This window comes from Ambystoma mexicanum, chromosome 9 (genome assembly GCF_040938575.1).
Source record: "Ambystoma mexicanum isolate Mex_15411 chromosome 9, UKY_AmexF1_1, whole genome shotgun sequence".
NCBI classification, from domain to species: Eukaryota; Metazoa; Chordata; class Amphibia; order Caudata; family Ambystomatidae; genus Ambystoma; species Ambystoma mexicanum.
The window spans coordinates 1,078,069,228-1,078,089,092 of NC_090931.1; the positions used below are offsets into that span (position 1 = coordinate 1,078,069,228).

Genomic DNA, 19,865 nt, shown 5'->3' on the forward strand with positions numbered 1-19,865 from the left:
CAGAGCCGACTAAGAAACTACCAGCACAGCTAGACATGTAACGCCAAGTCAAATAAAACACAAGCGACGCCCATTAAGACTGAATCAACAACCCAGCCAATTCGAGCCAACTTCCTCACTCACCCATAATGCTACCAAGTTCCACACTGTTATAGAGTTTTCTTTATGTCCACCATCACCACACTCAAACTGAGTTGGTGACTTTAGCAGGTACACTGGCCGGATGAGTAGAAAAGGAAGGCAGGTAAGGTTTATGAAGGAAGTTGATGGAAGGGGAGGCCAGATACGAACGGGGCCGTGTGAATACCGGACAATCCCAGATCAGGACAGAGGCGCAGAAATGCCCCCAGATACCATCTAGGGAGATTACGCAAACCCAGCGTCTCACTTAGAGACAGAAATGCAAACTAACCAATCCACTAACAATTTCCCCCTCTGCTTACACCTCTCAAACTCCAAACCAAACACAACCCTACAGCACAACATAACGCACAAACTTCACTACATTGCAACAACAAAAACACACATAGACTCGCACAACAGTACACGACTACTGGCCGCAAACACCCCAGGCCCAGCCAACTGACCCACCGGGCTGAGGCTGCGAACAGCACATCACTGCTCTCTTGCACTTTTCCAGCTTCCTCCCACTAACTTGCCCTCCCTTTCCCCTCTTTCAGAGCTGCTAGGGGACCACTCCGGTGGTGATAGTGCGCGGTACAAATGTCCTTTAACATTAACATATGATCACCAGTACTTAAATGTGATAAGAGTCCTGTTTTGGGGAATTTTTCATGAAACACGTGGAGACAACCTTATTTTCGTTAAAATTAATGGATTAAAGTCTTCGGCAAGTGAACCTAATATAGAGTTCAAAATGCATAGGGCACTCTCCCTAAACCTGTTTAGACCCATGCACAGTGTATTTTCGCTTCACCTTCAGTATTCTTAAAAATGTCCTGCACTTCTTTTAATGTTTTCCCCATGTGGACACCTAGCAATACTTGCGGCAGTAACATTGTTTAACTTTCTCGGTTGCAAACTAGGAATCCTTTACACAAATAAAAACAAGCAACTTTTGATTGCTGATTGACTATTCAAGATTTACCCAATGCACAACAACCTCTTTGTATCTAAGATTAAGGAACTGAGGGTGAACAGAAAGGAGTTGTGAGGTGCACAGAAGCAGGATGAAGGGAGGAGCCGCAGAAGGAATGAAGCCACTGAATGAGAGAAATGAATGACAGACTTCTCGTTTGCAGCAGTCTCTCTCATTCTTCACTGTCTGTGCAGTCGAAGCCAGTCATTGACAGAATTGTGACTACTCTCACCTCAAAGTCCTCTCCGGTGGTTAACTTACCAGCACTCCACATTATCTCGAAAGGGATAGTTTGCCCATTTAAAGATTGCCTGCACTTGGTGGGAACCATTTTTCTATTTGGAAAATATTAGATTTCACTCTGCAGTAGACCTGTGTCCCAACTGCCCTTTTTTATGAAACAATCAGTAACACAGGGATAGCCCCAAAAAAGTGAGCGACTTATTTAACCATTTGGCTTGAAAAGAAAAATACCCTCACTATAGATGCCTAACATCAATTATAAAGAAAAAACTAACACTAAATGTGAAACCGGTATTCTCTGCGCTTGTATATTTTGGTGTGTAAAATGACTGCTCAGTGTAAGGCTCCAGCTGGTTCACCTTTATAAAAATGAACAACCCTTTAAATGGGAAAATGTTGCACTTGAAACAACCACCTCGGGTTACACGCATGAAAATCTTAAAAATACACAAATGTAGCAATTGTCAACTTTGTATATATACATGAATATATTTGCATGATGTGATCAGGATTGGTTGTTAGTACACAGTTTTGAAAGTGGTGCTTTGTAATAGTCTTCCAGACTGCTGTTTTTACAGATTTGCGCACATAAATATAGACCAATACATTTGTTTCCTGTATGTATTTATACAGAAAACTATTTCTTCCCACGCGATCTGTCATTGCTTGCTGCTAAGGCAGCGCAGACTGGCAGCATGGAAAATGCAAAAAGATGTTATTTTTGTTTTGATTGTAGAGCACTGCTAGTGGCAGAACTGAAGACAGGGGGGACTGCATCCAAATAAGTGATAATTGCCACACTTTATCTCAAAACCTCCTAACCTCTCTCCCCTCCCCCACCCCCAAAAGGTTTAGGGAGGTTTAACATTTTTAGCACTTCAATCTCCTTGACGTCTGCTTGTTAGCACTCCATAACTATGTACTTGCTGTATGAAAGGACTACAAGCTGGTGCCCTTATGAAACGGTGTCTAATACTGTGTGTATTTATCTATGGAACGTACTGAAGATTTGATTTGGGAGCCAAGCCGCTCGTACCTGCAATTTATATGCTTACACCCCTGCTAAATCATGAAAGGAATTATTATTATTTCATTGTTTTGTAATTGCACCAGTGCAATTGTGAACATTTGTCTTGTTTTGTTTGTTGATTTGCAATAGCTGATTAGACCTTTGCTTTCAGATAAACTGTAACAAAATGTTTCCTGCTGTTGTGTTCCCTTACCAGGGAAAGGCCGGTATGGTGAAGTTTGGAGGGGCCAGTGGCAGGGGGAAAGTGTTGCTGTGAAGATTTTTTCTTCTAGAGATGAAAAATCCTGGTTCAGAGAAACGGAGTTGTACAATACAGTATTATTACGACATGACAATATTTTAGGTAAGCAAGCATTTTAAAATTAACAACGATCAAGCATCCTTCACGCGACTGGACATTTGTGGTTTTACTTCAGCCTGCATGACACTTCAGCCTTTCATTGCTGTTTTAATAACTGAAGCTTGTTCTCCTGTTGGGTGATGTCCTGATGGGGACGGATGTTCTGCTGAATTATGAGTTACAAGATGTGCTATTTAGAGATGAGGTGATGGGGCCAGATGTGTACTACTTTCCAGTGATTCCTAAACTGTGGCTAGCATAGCCTTATGGGTACGTGGCTCTCTGTTTGAATGCACCCCAGCAAGGCATGAATCGGAACAGATGTCAGAACGGTAATACTTGGTTGAGAATTGAAGTGTTTGACCCCATCCCACATCTATACACACACACATTTGTTTCTCCTGTTGATCTTCTGCTGAAGCACCAAGATGCAATTATTTGTGGCGAGTGCAGTATAAGAGATGTGGCCAAGATCGGTGGATAACGCAGAACCTGAAGAGGTTCCCATCATGAGACCTCATCATGAATGAGGTTGATTGAAGAAGTCAGTAAGAGAAATGTAGTTACTTCAGTAGCTTGCTCTTGCTTGCACATTTTACCGAATAGTTTCTCTACCATTTACTGCTGATGTACGAGATAAAACATTTGAACAGAGGTCTCATCACATGTAGTGTAGGTTCTCACGAAAGATCTCCCGCTTCAATGAGAACTAACTTTTTGGAGCACTTTAATGTCATGCCAGGAATACGCAAACTGGGGTTTTCTTTTTCCTGGTTTGTTTCACAAGTCTGATCTAATCCTTTATTGAAGCACAGATTTGAACAAATGAAAGTAATACTTCTCTCTTTTCGGATATGGTCATGAAGACCCAAATTTGATTTGGCTAGTCCTGACCCTTTTCTGCTTTTTCTCCAGCTTCTTCAGCACATGAAGCTGATTTGTGTGTTCTTTATTTCCACCCTGTTTGTTGGGCAAATGACCTGTTTAATTTTAGTGGCACGTAATCTTTTATTTGCCTCTTTCTAGGAGAAACCAGCCCATAGTTGGATTCCTGTTAGATTTGGTGCAAAGCATAGCAGCAGATTTCTGACTTCTATGCAACATATGTAGTCTTCATCTCGCGGCCAGGGTGTTGGTTTGTTCTGTTGGCTAGTTGATTAGTTGTCAACTATAGATGTGCACTCTACTCCCAGGCTCTTACAGTGACTGCTGGGGAAATGGTCTCCTCCCACCCCCACCCCCAGTTCTCTCTTATCTGCAAGAAATGTGGGCTTATAAAGCTGGATAAACGTTGGTATAAAACACTATATACCTAGCTGGACATTCTTTAGACTAAGGACCGTGACAGTGTAAGAAATGTATGGGGCCCAACTAACATCACACTTTAGTTTAGCTAGCAATATTCAACTAAGTGCTTTTTCTTCCCATAAATAAATATCATAGACACATTATGCATTTTGAAAGATAGGTTACAATGTAGCTTCTCCAGCATGGGGTCTGGCATGGATTCACATGGTCATGAATATTCCCCGTCGTCAGGCCGGGAATCCTCGGTAAAAGAAAAAGTTTCTTTTTCACTTACAAACTGTCTTGCTCTTATGTCCTGTCCCCTTTCCTCCATACTGTATGGGCGTCCCTCGCGAGGGACGGGAGACGAAAACTTTTTCACAGAAAAATCTTCTTCCCCTTTAAATTTAGAGGCGCGGCCCTGGGAGCATATGCTCGTCTGACTCCGCCCATCGGTGCCACTCCCCAGTCCCCTCTTCTGCGTCGACGAGAACGGGCCGATTTCACCAGTGCTCCTGGGTTTGGCTTTGGCTATGTAATACCACGCGCTCTTCCCCGGATATTCTTCTATCTTGTCTTTTTCTTTTAGATACTTGGTCCTCCGACGCCACGCTCCTCTGCGACGCATGTCGACGTCAGCGGGCTTTGGCAGGTGTCCAGCCTGTGAGGGACTCTTCCCAACATCTGACCCCCATGGTCTTTGCCTCCGCTGCCTGGGCCCCGAACATGGCTTGGAAGGTTGTACCACGTGTGACGCCCTGACTCCACTGGCACTGAAGAACAGGCTAGCTAGGTGGAAGGAGCTCTTCCAGAAGTCACCTCCGGAGGACCTGAAGGACTTGGTTAAACATCGTTCGAGGCCAAAGGTAAGGCCTATATTCACCATTGCATCCCGCAAAGACGACTCCTTTTCGAAGAAGTGCCCAACCGGGAGGAACCTATCGGGTTCTAGCACCAGCACACGTACCGAGGCTAGTCCAGCTACCGGATCCGGATCCTTCCGATACCATTGCTGAGGGACCGCAATGTTCTTCTACCGGGGTTACTCCCGAGGGGCAGCTCCCTAATACCAGCATCATGTCTGAGGGGGCCCTTTACGCAGCACTACCGGCAGCTCTGCCGAGGGCAACACGCCTTCCTTGCCCCAGCCTTAGGTGCAGGATAGGCCTTATGTTACAACACCAGGCATCTTGGATGGGGCTGGCTCCAGCAAGCCTGGCACCACGACTTCGGCACGTGCCATGCAGCTCGACAAAATGGCCACCATGCCAGACAAGATGTCCGTTCGTCCAATACCTCCTCTAGCAGAGCGGGTGGAGGAACGAGTTACAAGGTGGGACTGGTGTCAAACAGGTATGTGACCTACAGTTTTTCCATCAACAGCGCAGGGCAGATTTCTCCTGCACCCCAGGCAGAGTGTGCTCCGGCCCCAGCAGCCGCCTGCCACTCCGTCTATACCACCTCTTCATCTATACCACCTCTTCAGCCTCCGAAGAACAGTTCTTCAAAAGGTTCCTAGCGCGGATGCGAACTCCCCAGATGGGGACCATCCTTCGGGATGCTATCAGGGACATGCCCCCTCAGGCTACCCCACATGTACCCATAGTCATTCCTCCAATGGCTCCGGTGCCACAGGCCCCAGAGCTGCCCACGCCGGCTCCTCTGATTCCGACCCCGCTGCCTCAGGCAGTACAGACGGTTTCACACCAGCCTCCACAACAGCCTCTGGCTCCGGTTTACACACCGCAGCCTACAGCGCCCAGTACTCCCATCGGTTCTGGAGCCTACGAGCACTCAGGCGGACACAGACGAGGAGGCGGACCCTGACACGCCGTCTTCAGCCAAGGCCTTCCACAAATGCCTTGCTGCCCTGGCAGAATACCTGGGCCTTCCTCAACCCGAAGTCGAACAGCCTGAGGAGGAGGTCTTGGCAGAAGTCCTCACCCTAAGGACCCCCTCCAAGACGGGGATCCTGAGGCAGAAGGATGTTGTTGCCCTGGCCAAAAAGGGGTGGCTCAAGCCGCACTCGCCCCAACCTGTCAATCGGCGTCTCGACGCCAAGTACAGGCAGATGAAGGGGGGATACACTCTTGCTTTCGGCTCATCCTCAGCCACACTCATCGGTGTTCGCTGCGACGTCAATCTATTCTAAGCCTCAGACGTCCTTGGCCACCTCGTCCTCGGCGCTGCTAGGCAAGGAGGAGATGATCTTGGAGTCACACAGGAAAAAGCTGTACTCCAATGCCTCCCTGCACCTGGCCAACGCTGATGCCATGCTGGCAGCCGTTAACCAAAGGCTTTGGCAGGAATTGCGGACTTCCTCCCGGAACTTCTCTCACAAAGCCAGGCTCGCTTCAAGGCAGTATTAGGAGAAGCCGGGCTGGTATCGCAGGACATCATGGCAGCAGTAGCCCATATCGATACCTCTGGCCGGGCCTTCTGCATTGCCACAGACATGAGAAGGATGGCTTGGTTCCTGGCTACCAAGTTCAACCCGGTCATCCAGGAACACATATTGGACCTTCCATTGGAGGGTAGTGACCTCTTCCACTCCACCACGGATGAAGAATTAGATGAGAAGAACAGCTCACAAAAAGCCAAGTCTTTATTCTTACGAATAGATAAGGCGTACACCCAGTCACATCAACGCTTTGACAAGGGGCGTGCGTCTCAAGGGTTCTGAGGCTTCCGCATCGGAGGAAACAAAAGGGGTGTGGAAAGCCTTTTTCCAATCCCCCTCCTTCGCAGCTGCCTCGGAGGGAAAGAAGGTATGCCACGCCCCTCCGGGTCCACGTGTCTTTGGTGGGGGACAGGTTTGCTTTCCACATGCAATTTTGGCACCAAATTTTTCGGACCCTTTGATAGTCTCTGTAGTCTCCACTGGGTACCGCCTACCGGTCCCTTCCTCTCTTCCCTCCACCCCTCCTCTCCCAGAGATTGGGACAGGAACTTTGTTGGCGGAGATCCGGTCGGTTTTCAAGAGCCAGGCAGTGGAAGAAGTCCCGGCCTCCCAGAGAGGATTGGGCTTTTATTCCAGGATTTTCACCATACAGAATAACCAGGCTGGCAAGAGAGTTGTTGGAACTTTCCACCCTCAACCTCTCCCTTCCGTTACAAAAATTTGAGATGATTACGCCAGCTCTTATTGCGGAGACACTGAACAGGGGAGACTGTATGTGCTCCCTGTATCTGAAGGACGCGTACTTGCACATCCCTATTTGGCAGCTGCATCGATGCTTTCTGTGGTTCAGGATCATGGGCTGCCACTTTCAATACAAGGTGCTACTCTTCGTCCTCAATTCGGCCCCCAGGATATTTACCAGATTGATGAACGCAGTGGCTGCTCTCCCCAGGGCCACCACGTCTACCCATAACTGGAGGACTGGCTCGTCCAGGCCTCATCTACGGAGGCGGTTCTCCACACCTCCTCCTCACTTATGAACACACTCCATGACCTGGGGTTTACTATCAATCTCAAGAAGTCTCAGCTGCAACCCATGCAGAACCTGACCTTCCTGGGACACCGGCTCCGAGAGGGTCTTCACTTCGGAGCACACCTTCCCAGGTGCCCTCACCTCGATACGGACCAAAGATGCCTAAACCTACTGATCTATCGGCCCCACAACTTATGCCCTGAGTGCACCGGCCACCTAATGCCTATTAGTCCTTACTGCTCTCTATGTATCTGTTACTATGGTACCACCTGACTCTAATCTTGGAATACCCACATGTGACCCCTAGTATCTTTGTAAACTATGTGGCAGTAATCCTGTCTATTTCCTGTACGCACGTACCCATCCACCATGTAAATAAGCTTGAAGTATACTTGTAATGTTTGCGCCCAGCTACCCAAAAGTTTGGTGCGCTGTATCAAATAAACAAGATCACGGCCATCAAGAGAGCCAATACTCTCTTCCTCTGCAGAACTGTGACGTCAGCCTGGTGGTACCAACACCTACTGGGTATTATGGTGGCAGTGCTTTTAGCCGTACCCCACACAAGGCTCCGGATGAGGAGACTGCAGCTGCACTTCGCAGCCTCATGGAATCAGAAGGGCTCACAATCGGAGCCAGTGGACATTCCTACGTCTCTCCACCTGGATCTCACCTGGTGGTCTGTGGACTACAACCTGTGGTGGGGCAAGCCCTTCTAGCAACCTCTCCCTCAGGTCACTGTCACAACGGACACCTCCCTAGAGGGCTGGCCAGCCACAGCATCCATGGAGTCTGGACCCGGCAGGAGCAGGAGCCCCACATCAACTGGCTAGAGTTGAAGGCCATATGGTTGGCCCTCAAAGCCTTCCTCCCTCTCATAGAGGGCAAGATGGTACAGACAACTCTACCAGCATGTACTAGGTCAACCAGCATGTACTATGTCAACCAGTAGGAGGGTACCAGATACCCTCCACTATGCAGCCTAGCCATCAGCATGTGGGAATGGGCCCTGGAGAACAATATCTACCTCACTGTAGTCCACCTCCCATGGGATGCCAACTTGGAGGCAGACAGGCTCAGCAGGCTGGGGTCGCACAATTACGAGTGCCAATTGAACGACCTGGTACTGGAAGAGATCTTCGAGTGGGGGTTTCCCCGAGCGGACCTGTTTGCCTCCCAGGACAACAGGAAAGGCCAGCAGTTCACCTCCTTGAAGCACTGCCACTCCCTGGACAATGCATTCCAGATACCATGGAACTACATGAAGGCATACGCCTTCCCGCCCACACCCCTGGTTCATAGAGTGATCTGCAAGATAAAGCAGTCTTGGCACCTCAGCATCATTCTGATAGCTCCCTGGTGGCCGGTGAGACCATGCTTCTCCGTATTGCTCAGCCTATCGGGCTGTCATGGTGCATGCTCCCAAAACCCTGAAACTGGCGAGCCCATCCCTGCCTCTGGCTTCCTTGGGGACTTTTCAGGCCCCAGCTAGGCTTACCTGGTCTCAGTCCTGGCGCCAGGCTCATGGTAGGTGTTAAACATATGGTCCATATACTTGGCTCTGAGATGCTGAGCCATTCAGTACAGGGTGTGGCTTGGGACTATTTTACCTGAGAGGCAGGATACAGTTCAGGGGACTATTTTCCTGGAACTACTTGCAAGGCTATTTAAACCGCACCCTGCAAACTGAACATGAACTACTCACCTGAACCGGCCACCTCCAGGAAGTCCATCGAGCAGTTCTCCATCATTCTGCATCGCGCCACCACTCGACACCGTCAAACGGTTCTTCTATCTTCCTGGAATTGCGCCGCACCTGCCGAACAGAAAAGACAAAGCAGGTTAGTCGCACACAGCAAAGGAAAGCTAAATAAAGCGAACAATTAGCGCGTCCCGCACAGCGCTATACTTACTGGCAGGAATCCTGCTCATCATTGTCGGAAGAGTCATCCCATCATCCGAAAGCCGCTTAATGCCGCACCTGAAAGACAAGAACGAACATTAGATACCTTGAGCAGAAAGACTTAAAGCAGCTATTTCAAGAAGTTATTGGAATAGAGACTTACCTGCTTACTCCGGTCCTTCCACTTCAGCAACCTCCATCGGATCAGTGAAGTAACTTCATCCCGGAACGACAGAGTAACCGCGCCCCTGCTAGAGTGTGCAGGACGGAGAGCTCACCCATTAAAAAACCAAGGTGAGCCAGAGGAAGAGAAGGAAAATCGGAAGGAGGAGAAAACCAAAACCAGCTCCATTCAGTTGGCTAATATCTTGTTTCGACTTGCAGGCAAACGATCTCCTGAGGCAAGAACGAAGGGAAGACGCAAGCTAGCACCCTCATTTAAGCAGAGCAACACCAGTGCAGACATCCTCCGGACACGAGCACACCCTGTGGAGACCAGGTGAGCGTGACACGGACAGACTGACCATTCACCTACTGCTGGGCCCACATCCGCTCCAGACCCATCAGGGGGCAGGGTACTCCACCCCAGCCCTCACAAACTAGCCCTTGCAGCATGGTTCTTGAGCAGGTCACTCTGAAACACTTGAACCTATTGCAGGCTAACCTGGAGATCACCCAGGTCGCCAGAATCAAAGCTACCAGGAGCCAATATAAGGGCAAATGGTCTGGGTTCTGTCGTTGGGCCAACTCTAAGGAGATTGTGCTCATTGGATGACATGCTCTCCTTCTCAGCACACCTCACCCACTCCGGAGTGCAGGTTGACACATGCCGCACTTACCTGGCAGCCATAGGTACCTACAGGAATTCGGAGGAGGGTCTTTTTTCCTCTAACCTGGATGTCAAGCGACATCTGGCGGGTCTCCACAGACTATACCCGCCTATAAAGAAACCACACCCTGTGTGGGACCTCAATGTAGTGTTGGGCGCTTTGGTGTGCAAACCATTCAAGCCAATGGTGTCTGCGCACATTGGGCTGGTCACCCTAAAAACGGCTCTGCTCTTAGTCCTCACCGCAGCTCGCAGAGTCAGCAAAATCCAGGCTCTCGTGGCATCGGAGCCCTACACCACTTTTCACAAGGATAAGGTGGTCTTCCGGACGCATCCTGCATTCCTACCCAAGGCCGCCGCCTCCTTCGACCTGAACGAGGAGGTAGTCTTACCTACCTTCTTTGCCCGCTGACCCCAAGGAAGAGCCTCAGAGTTTTGCATCGTTTGGATGTCAGACGTGCTCTGAAGTACTACCTGGACGGACCAAGGAATTCTGCAAGTCGGATGACCTCCTGGTCACCTTTGGTGATTTAAGGCCAGGTTATTAGGCTTCCAAGGCCTCCGTTGCAAGGTGGATGGTCGCGGCAGCACAGGCCAGTTCTGGCTAATTTGCATGCCCATTGCATTCCAACGGCATGTACCGTGGTAAGTCATCAGGGCGGCTACCTGGGCCACCCCCTTGGCTTTTTGCAAGCACTACTGTCTGGACGCCGCCTCTAGGTCAGACGTAGCGTTCGGCAGGCGGTTCTAAAAAACATGTTTGCTTAAGGATGGTCTCCTCTCCAGTATGAAGGAAGGGGTCTATGGACTTAAGAGTACATTAGGCACTACGGTGAGTAACTATTAATTTCTCCTCTAAACCGATCGCTGAACTCTGGGTCATAATGACGGCCCGCTCTCTAAGCCCCTCCTCTGGTAGCCATCTTCAGATTTTTACTGCACGTTCAAGTGTTGAGTCCTTGTGTTTTGCTCTGTGAGCTTTTCTATGTTTTTGCTCTTTTTTCGGTAAAAAGTTCTATTTTTGTCAAATAGAGCCTGCATGCTCTTTCGCCCCTTTGACCGGCAAGCTGGGATCCGTTTGTCGGCGTGTTTCACCACCCCTCAAGGGCAAGAATCGTCGAAGTTTCATTGAAGATTCCAGAAGGCCATTGGGCCTACACCGCATGCCGGACCATGTCGGAGGAGAAGGTGCGAGGCTCCCTCTTCAAGCTCTGCTCCAGCTACGGATTGAGGAACGTGTTTGTAGAGGACAATCCAGTCCAGTGCCTCAGTCTCCATCCAGACCACAGGGAAAGCGGATTGTTAGATCTGCCCTTGGTTTTTCCAAGCAGACCGTCGGGGATCGTCACAATAGGTTGGCAGCGTGGCTCAACGCCAAGGCCTCTACCCTGTCCAGCACGCAGGGGCATGCCTCACCTAGGACTGGCCAGTCTGAAGAGCGGGCTTCTAAGTCCTTTGCTGGTGCTCCATCTGTAGGGGCCCAAGACAAGGCCAAGCACTAAGAGTCCGTTTCCATCGGGGTCGCCTCGCAAGTGTGTTCCGCGACAGGCAGGGTGCGCTCATCTTCACCGTCTGCCTCCATCTCTAGTCATTGCTCCAGCTCCTCCTCAAACTGGAAATCGGCTAACCCAGGGAAGCTGCGGGAGAAGCTGGAGAAGACCAAGGCACCGGTAAAGATGTCCGACCTGCACCTGAACGCTCAGGTGGTCCAAGCGAAGTCGTCCTCGACAATCAAGCTGGTGGCGGCCATCCTATCAAATGCAAAAGGGGCTGACCCGGCACAGGGGTCCCCGGCAGCACCCAGAGTATCCCTGCCCCGGAGGTGAGAGGCCACGGCCAAACCGGTGGAGAAGACGCTGGAGAAGAGAATGCCATCCCCTAAACCTGTGACGACGCCTCAGGATGCAAAAATGGAGTGTGGGAGAGGAGGCCTATACCGTGCTCCAGGGCATGGATATTTCTTCCTCGGATGAGCAGGACCTGGTGTCTCTTCACACAATCCCGGATGTGGGGGAACGACGATGATGGCGTAAACGCAGAGGGAGACGACGGTGTAAACGCAGAGGGAGACTGCGACGGCGGGAATGACATGGGCGCTGGTCCCAGCAAGCCTACCCCCTCCGACACCTTGGAGGGATGGATTGTTGCACATCCTCTCAACCCTACACACACTGGTGTCGGAAATCCAGAAGAGGATGCCGACGCCTCTGGCCCCGGTGGCACAGGGCCTGCCTCTGGTGAAAATAGGATGCTGCACCCTACGCATCAGCCTCCGCACATGCTTTTCCCGCCTATGGATACGGGGATGGACACATCAACGATGGAAACGGACGACGGCGTCTCTCCGTCGCCGAGGGCTTCTTTCCTGGACAAAGTGGCGTTGTTCCATGCCATGGTTGCCAGAGCATCTGAACTCTTCCAGCTGACTCCAGAAGAGACCAAGAAGGAAGGTTTTCTTTATCAACGGCGGGAAGCCAAAAGGAAGACGTTCTAGCGGTGCTTCTCCTGGACGACGTTTGGGACAAAGGCCTGGCGCTGATGAGAAACCAGGGCTCGGCCCCGGCGAAGAGGGATAGGCTGGAGAAAAAGGTACCGGGTACCAGAGTCCACACCCAAGTGCCTACGTTCACAGCCTTCCCTGGACTCTGTGGCCTCTGCGGCAGAGTGAGGAAGAAGTGCTCTAACCCCTCATCTTCAGCCTCCGTTCCCCGGACAGCAAAGAGAAGAAGTTGGATGCCATGGGTACTAAAGTGATCTACTCAGCGGCAACAGTAGTCAAGGCAGCTAACATGTTTGCAATCCTGGCCAGATACGACAGGGAGCTGTGTTATAAGATGGTCCCACTGCTGGAGTTTCTACCCGACAAAAAGTGGGTCGAGGGGCTTGAGATCCTCCAGGAGGGTGGGGTGGCATTGGATTATGCCATCAATGTGGACCTGGACATTGTGAACACAGGGTTCCGACAGATGGGGAACGGTGTCTGTCTGTCTGCGTCATCGTGTCTGGTTAAAAGCCACCAAGTTCCTTCAGGAGGTCCAGACGAGGTTGCTGGACATGCCCTTTGACAGGGACAACCTCTTTGGGAAGGGCATCAACGAATCATTGCAGACCATTAAGACAGACACAAAGATGCCCTGAACACTCTTCAGCAGCATCCCCTGTCCTTTCGTGCTTCCGGTGGAAAAACTGGCAGATCGTCGAAAGGCTTTGGTGGGGGAGGGTCCTCTTCATACAGTCAACCTCCACGACCCAGGAGGCCTACAGAGGCTGTTCCAAGGCTTTCGGTGGAGGTGGCCGATGTCGCTCCCAGGGAGGCACGCAGGCTCCACAGCAGGATGGAACCGGCCAGGACGTGGGGGCTCCCACCCATGCACCCCAGTGGGAGGCCGACTCAGCTTCATCAGCGAGTGGGAAAAGATCTCCACCGATTAGGTGCTGGATGCTCTCGCCCACGGACACACCAACAAAAGTGTCCGCGGATACCACCGGTGGCCCGTCAGGAGCAGCACATCCCTCAGCTCCTGCAAGAAGTATTGGCCATGATAAGAAAGGGGGTGATTGAGCTGGATCCAAAGCGACTCCGGGATTCCGGAGTCTACTCCAGATACTTCTTGGTAAAGAACACCGGGTGCTGGCGGCCCATTCTAGGCCTGCGGCGTCTCAACAAATACCTCAAGTCTCAAAAATTCAGGATGGTCGCTTTGCAGCACGTACTCGGCCAACTGGAGGAAGGAGACTTCTTCACATCGCTGGATGTGGAGGATGTGTACTTCCATATCCCCATTCATGAGAAGCATCTGAAGTTCCTGCGCTTCGTAGTACAAGGAAGACACTACCAGTTTAAGGCCCTTCCCTTCGAGCTGAAGTCGGCACCCAGGGTGTTCACGAAGTGTCTGGCGCCAGTGGCGGCTCATCTGCGTCTACAAGGCATACGTGTGTACCCATTCCTCGACGACTGGCTCCTCTGTGCCAATTGGAGGAAAGTAGCTGTCGAACACACAGGGAGGACCATCCGGCTGCTGACGGATCTGGTGTTCTCCATCAACTATCCAAAATCATGCTTGATGCCATTACAAAACGCGCTATTCCTGGGGGCCCGGCTCAACATGGTTTCCTGCCTGGTGGCCCCCTCAGAAGAGATGGATAGCGGCCATGCTGGGCAAGGTGCAACGGCTGTTGGCACTGAAGACCGCCACAGTGCAGACCGCCACAGTGCAGACCATCAAGTCGCTGCTGGGCATGATGTCATGCATTTACCTAATCCGACTCTGCAGGTTGCGGATGCCACCCGTTCAGGAATTGCTGGACGCTCGGTGGATCCAGGTGTCGGGAAGCTTCGCAGAATAAATTGTTCTCGACCAAGAGTTCCGTCAAGCGATAGGGTGGTGTGGCGTGCGCTCCAACATCGCCGGGCACATGGATTTCCAGAGCCCCCGTACCAGGAGACGGTCACCACGGACGCTTCTCTGGAGGGCTGGGGAGCCCACACTGGACGTATCAACGCCAGAGGCCTGTGGCTGCCAGAGGAGAGGGATCTTCCACATCAATGTCCTGAAGCTGCAGGCAGTGTTCTGGGCCCTCAAGTCATTCCTTCCAACCCTCAAGGGCAAGGTGGTGAGGGTCTTCACGGACAATACCACCACAAAGTTCTACATCAGGAAGCAGGGGGGGGGGGGGTAACAGATCCCCGGTGCTCTTGAGAGAGAGAGGTGCAGGACTTATGGCACTGGGACATCGCCCAAAAGATGTTCCTCATTCCTTTTCACCTGGCAGGAGTCAAGAACACAATCGCCGACTCCCTCAGCAGAGAGCTGCGGTCTTACCACAAGTAGAAACTTTGACAGGATTAAGTGCACAGCCTCTTCCCCAGATGGGACGGACCCCAGATCGATCTGTTTGTGACGGCGACTAATTCCAAATGCCAGAAATTCTCCAGCAGGTTCCAACACCTGGTGAGCATGGGGGACGCCTTTTCCTTCATGCAGGAAGGCCTGTTCCTTATCGTGTTCCATCTCCTACTACGAGCCATCAATCAAGTCAAACGGTGCCGATGCAGGATGATCCTAGTCGCCCCAGTGTAGCCGAGGCAGATTTGGTACCCGGAACTTCTCTGCCTGTTAATGGCGCACCCAGTCAAGCTGCCGGTGGTCGCGGATCTACTCACCAGAGTAGGAGGCGCATTCCTGCATCACGGCCCAGGATCGCTGAACCTGAAGGCTTGGCTCCTACAGCCTTGGAGTTCGGAGGGTATGAGCTCCCGCCCGACTGCAGGGAGGTCCTTGCCAGGGCCAGAGCATCATCGACTCTGAAGTGCTACGGGCACAAGTGGAAATGTTTTGTGACGTGGTGCCGGGACGCAGAAGATCAACCCTCAGGGTCACAGCCCCGTAGTGTCTTCTGTACTTGTCCTTGGCCAAGTCGGGGGTGGCGCACGTCTCTATCAAGGTGCATCTTGTGGCTATCTCCCGCTACGCCAGGTCTCCAGGACGGTCTCCTCAAGGAGTTCATCAAAGGACTATTTCGATCGTTCTGCCGGTGAAGGCGCCGGTCCCGGTGTAGGAACTCAACGTGGTACTGACGAGGCTCATGGGGGGGGGCCCACTTCGAGCCTATGCGTCAAGTCCCTCTCAAGTTCCTATCGTGGAAAAATGCTTTCCTCGTGGCCATCGCCTCTGCCAGGAGGGGAGGTGAAATCCAGGCCTGCGCCTGCAAACAGCCATATCTGAATTTTCACGACGCAATGCTGGTGCTGCGGGGACACACCTCCTTCATGCCGAATGGAATTCCAACTCAGCAAGCCTTTGGTGTTGCCTGTGTTCTTTACGAAACATTTGTCGCCGGCTGAAACGACTTGGCACTCGCTGGATGTGGCTCGTGCTCTGAAGTTCTATGTGGCACGCACATAGAGTTCCCGGAAGAAGTCTTCACTTTTCGTGAACTTTTGTCCTGTGACCCATGGGGGAAGGCCTTGTCCAAGGCTTCCCTCTCCAGGTGGCTCTCCGGCTGTATCACTCACTGTCACTGGTGGCAAACGGACCACTACACGGCCGTCCAAGAGCCCATTCCACCAGAGCGATCGCTGCGATGACAGCATTCCTGTCTGGTGTGCCCCTGCTGGACATCTACATGGCTGCTACATGGAGGTCTATGCAAACCTTCACAAGATTCTACTGCATAGACAGGGATTTCAGAGAGGAGTCAAGGGTCGGCTAAGCAGTGCTATGCAACCTGTTCGCTTGAAGGTGAGTCTGTTCTGGGGCTTAGAGTAATTGATTCTGTTGATCCTTGCCACCTTGTGTGGTTATGTAATGTTGTACTGCTATGTATTATTTATTTTAATGAACCGAAAGGGAAGATGGGGATGTTGTCTCTAAGGGATTGATCAAGATGGTGGGAGAGTAATGAAGAAAGTAAACCTCAAGAGCAACTATAGCCAGAAGCTTGGCAGTAGTTTGCTAGCGACTGAGGCAGACCTGCTACCAGTTAAATTAATGGCGAATCATGAAGTGTCCTTTAAGGATCAAGAACAGTAGGATGCTTTGGAAATCCTAAAATCTGTGACTCCTATTTTTAAAACCATGGAGGAACGGAGAAGGTTCTTGATACAGGTAGAGAAAAAAAAAAGGAAAGACTTTAAACCAAAGAAAACGTTTCGAAACCCAGCTTCAAAATAGAAACAGAAAACAACCTGAAAACATTGTGAAGGATGTTCCTTACTTTTGGAAAGGCTTCTGAATATAAATGCTGTCCTAATCCTGAACAGATCAAATGTCTTGAAGCTGCTACACCATCTGCCAAGCTTAAAAGCTATCACTACGTATTATCTAAGTACCATAGATTTTCCTGAAGATCGCTTGAACCGAGTCCTTCGTTTGTCCTCAAGATATATCAAACTTCAGTTATTGGATGAATCCCCCAGTCTCTTAAGGATGGGTTTTGACCGAAGGGAATTATCCATCAGAGAGGGGGCAATCTCGAAAGTCCCCGATGGGAGAGAGTGAATCATAGAAGGGGCCCTGATAACGTGAAAACAGTACATAAGAGCAATAATGGCGAATTTGATGCTGAGGTAATAGAGGAGATCTGTTTGGATGAAGACGTCAAGTCAGAAGTGCCATTACTCAAGATCACATTAGTCAATGATGGCGCTTCTTGTAAAATCCAGAGTGGCGAGCTCCGTGAAGATGAAAATTGGAGCTGTTTGGCAGGTGCACTAGCCTCTACACCGAATAAAGCATAACAGCCCAAGAAAAAGGAGCCAAAGTGGATAGTGATGGGAGTTGGAATACGCAAGGCTTTAAGCATCTGCTTAATCTTGGAGATATTGACCTGGGGATCTGACATTTGTCTCCCAAGGGACATGCATGAGAAGAGCCCCTATTTTTGAAGAATGCACCACCATTTTACCATCTGTTGCTGTGCCATGATTGGCACCTATGTTTTATGTACCACTAATCTCTCATGTAAAGCGCTTTGGATAAAGGTGCTATATATGAAGTACAATACAAATACAAACCCAGCAGAAAAAGGGGAGAAAGGGAGGCCCATCTGATGAAACAGAACATGGCCTTGGAAGTTTTGTTGGCTAGTAGTGTTAATCCGTATATCCAGGTGTTGACTTTAGGCCTGAGGAGTTGCAGGTCGACCCCCTTGAGAAAACTGATCTTGTTTAATCTATATTGGAACTCCTCAGCTCAAGAGTGTATTCAGTTTTTGGAAGATGTGATGGACTTGGTGGATGAAGCATTGGAAGCCTGGCTAGATCCTTTTATCATCATTTGCGGAGATCTAAATTTGCACTGTTTCGATAAACAGAAAAAATGGATCAAATACGACACGTTCAAATGAACGGAAAAGTATTTGAGAAGCCTACGGTGGTGGCATGATCTCCTATTAAGAAACATTCATAAACAACTGAAACATTAAGGGAGATATCCCATCAGGCTTTACATGGAGTAATGGTCGGGAGCAGAACACATTAGATTACTTTTTTGCCTCGGAAAATAGGATGGGCTATGTACAACAGTTCATGGTAATACCAACAAACCAGAGCGATCATAGGATGTTGTGATGTTGTAACTGTCCTGTCTGGTACAGAACACAAGAAGTCGGGGTTATTATCCTATACCCTTAAATCTAAACAATTGCAGAAATCAACTGGTTATCAAGACAACAATTGATTTCTTGATTGGAAGACTGGAAAATGAAGGGCGAAAAACCTGATCAATGCCCGGAGAGCCAGTTAGTGATTTTTGCCAATTGTGCGATTTCGCTGAACAGATGAAAGAAAACTTAAGATCAATTTTTATGCAGATGCACAGCTTTGACAAAATAGTGGCCCACAAGAAGAAATGCCTAAACTCTCTAAAGTGAGGAGATTAAAAAAAAGGTTTGTCGGAAGCACTAGTGATTTGCAGAAAGTTAAAGCAATCTTATCGAAACTGGGTTCATGCACATCAATATTTTCTTATCCAGCGAGATGCAGAAAATATGTTGAGGAATATTGATGCCAAAAATACTCCTCGGATACGGATCACTTTGGGGCTCTGTTTCAGTCGGCGGATCCAGCTTTGATAAAAAGTTGCCCCAGGAGGAGTGAAGGTTGGATCTACGATACATCTAGGGAGGAGATTCTCAGCCTTATCAATAAAGCCAGCAATTCCAGGGCAGCTGGCCCTGATGGGATGTCCAATGCTATGCTTGTTAGGCAGATTTACATGCAGTACCCTCTGGGACCACTACATACAATCCTGACCACAGGTGTAAGCGAAACCAACCTTTGGTATAAGTCTGTACTACACAGTTTTGGTAGCGAGCTGAGCAGCCAGGCTTATCTCAAGAGGGAATTTGAGCAGTAAATGATGTTACATAGAGGCCTTACAATCACAAGTGTTCAGATAAGGACTCTTACTCAAAACACTTCGTAATTTATTACACAGTCAATAAGAAAACATTCACTAGAAGGAGGCAATTAATATCATACACATATACACTGCAGTACTGTACTAAATAAGGTTTTGAGGCATGTAAACTACTTTGAAGTAGGATCAAAATGGCATTCAGGTTTAAAATAGAGCAGTAGAAAGGCAAAGTCTAAATAGAATTGTACAGAGAAAAGATCACAAGTATTCTTGAACAGAGTAGAGGCTTTTGAGGGCACCAGAAGAGTCAATGAGATTCAATGTCTTAGGCCAAAGTTGGTAGGCAAAAGGGCTTGCATAGGATTAAACGGTTCTGGTTATTTCGCATTAAAGTCTCTGTAAAAGTTTTTAGAAGTGGTTTGCGAACAAAAGAAACGTATCGGGGTTTACAAGCTGATCAGGCCCGAAGTTTAAAAAGTTGTACGCACTTTTGCCGTGAGCAACGCGGTTTCTCGATCGGGATGCACAGTACCTTTTTAAATGAAGAAAAAGCAGCAGCTGAAGATGGTGGTTCCTGGCAGGTCCTGCAGATCTCGCTGTTCCTGAGCTTCAGTCGTGGGGACAAAAGGGAAGACGTTGGGAGACTTCTGCGCTGCAACTGGTCGAAAATCTGGCAGTTCTTTCGTTTCGAGTAGCTGTAGATTCAAGCACACAAGTTGGGAGTCCTTCTCCCTGCTTAACCTAACCAGCTCCGAGAATGCTATTTAAGGGGCTTCTCTTTCGAGGGAGTTTCAGGTGATTTGGACCTGCCGCCGGGCTTCACCAGGCAAACCCACGGA

General features: G+C 49.7%; 1 protein-coding gene across 3 annotated transcripts in view; it reads left to right on the forward strand.

Moving 5' to 3' along the window:
* ACVR1 (activin A receptor type 1) overlaps positions 1–19,865 on the forward strand; it is a 903,677-nt gene that overhangs the window by 586,600 nt on the left and 297,212 nt on the right. For all 3 annotated transcript variants that reach the window (XM_069616402.1, XM_069616400.1, XM_069616401.1), the window contains one exon: positions 2,569–2,715. In XM_069616402.1, the coding sequence (XP_069472503.1) occupies positions 2,569–2,715 (147 nt within the window). The remainder of the gene's footprint in view (positions 1–2,568; positions 2,716–19,865) is intronic.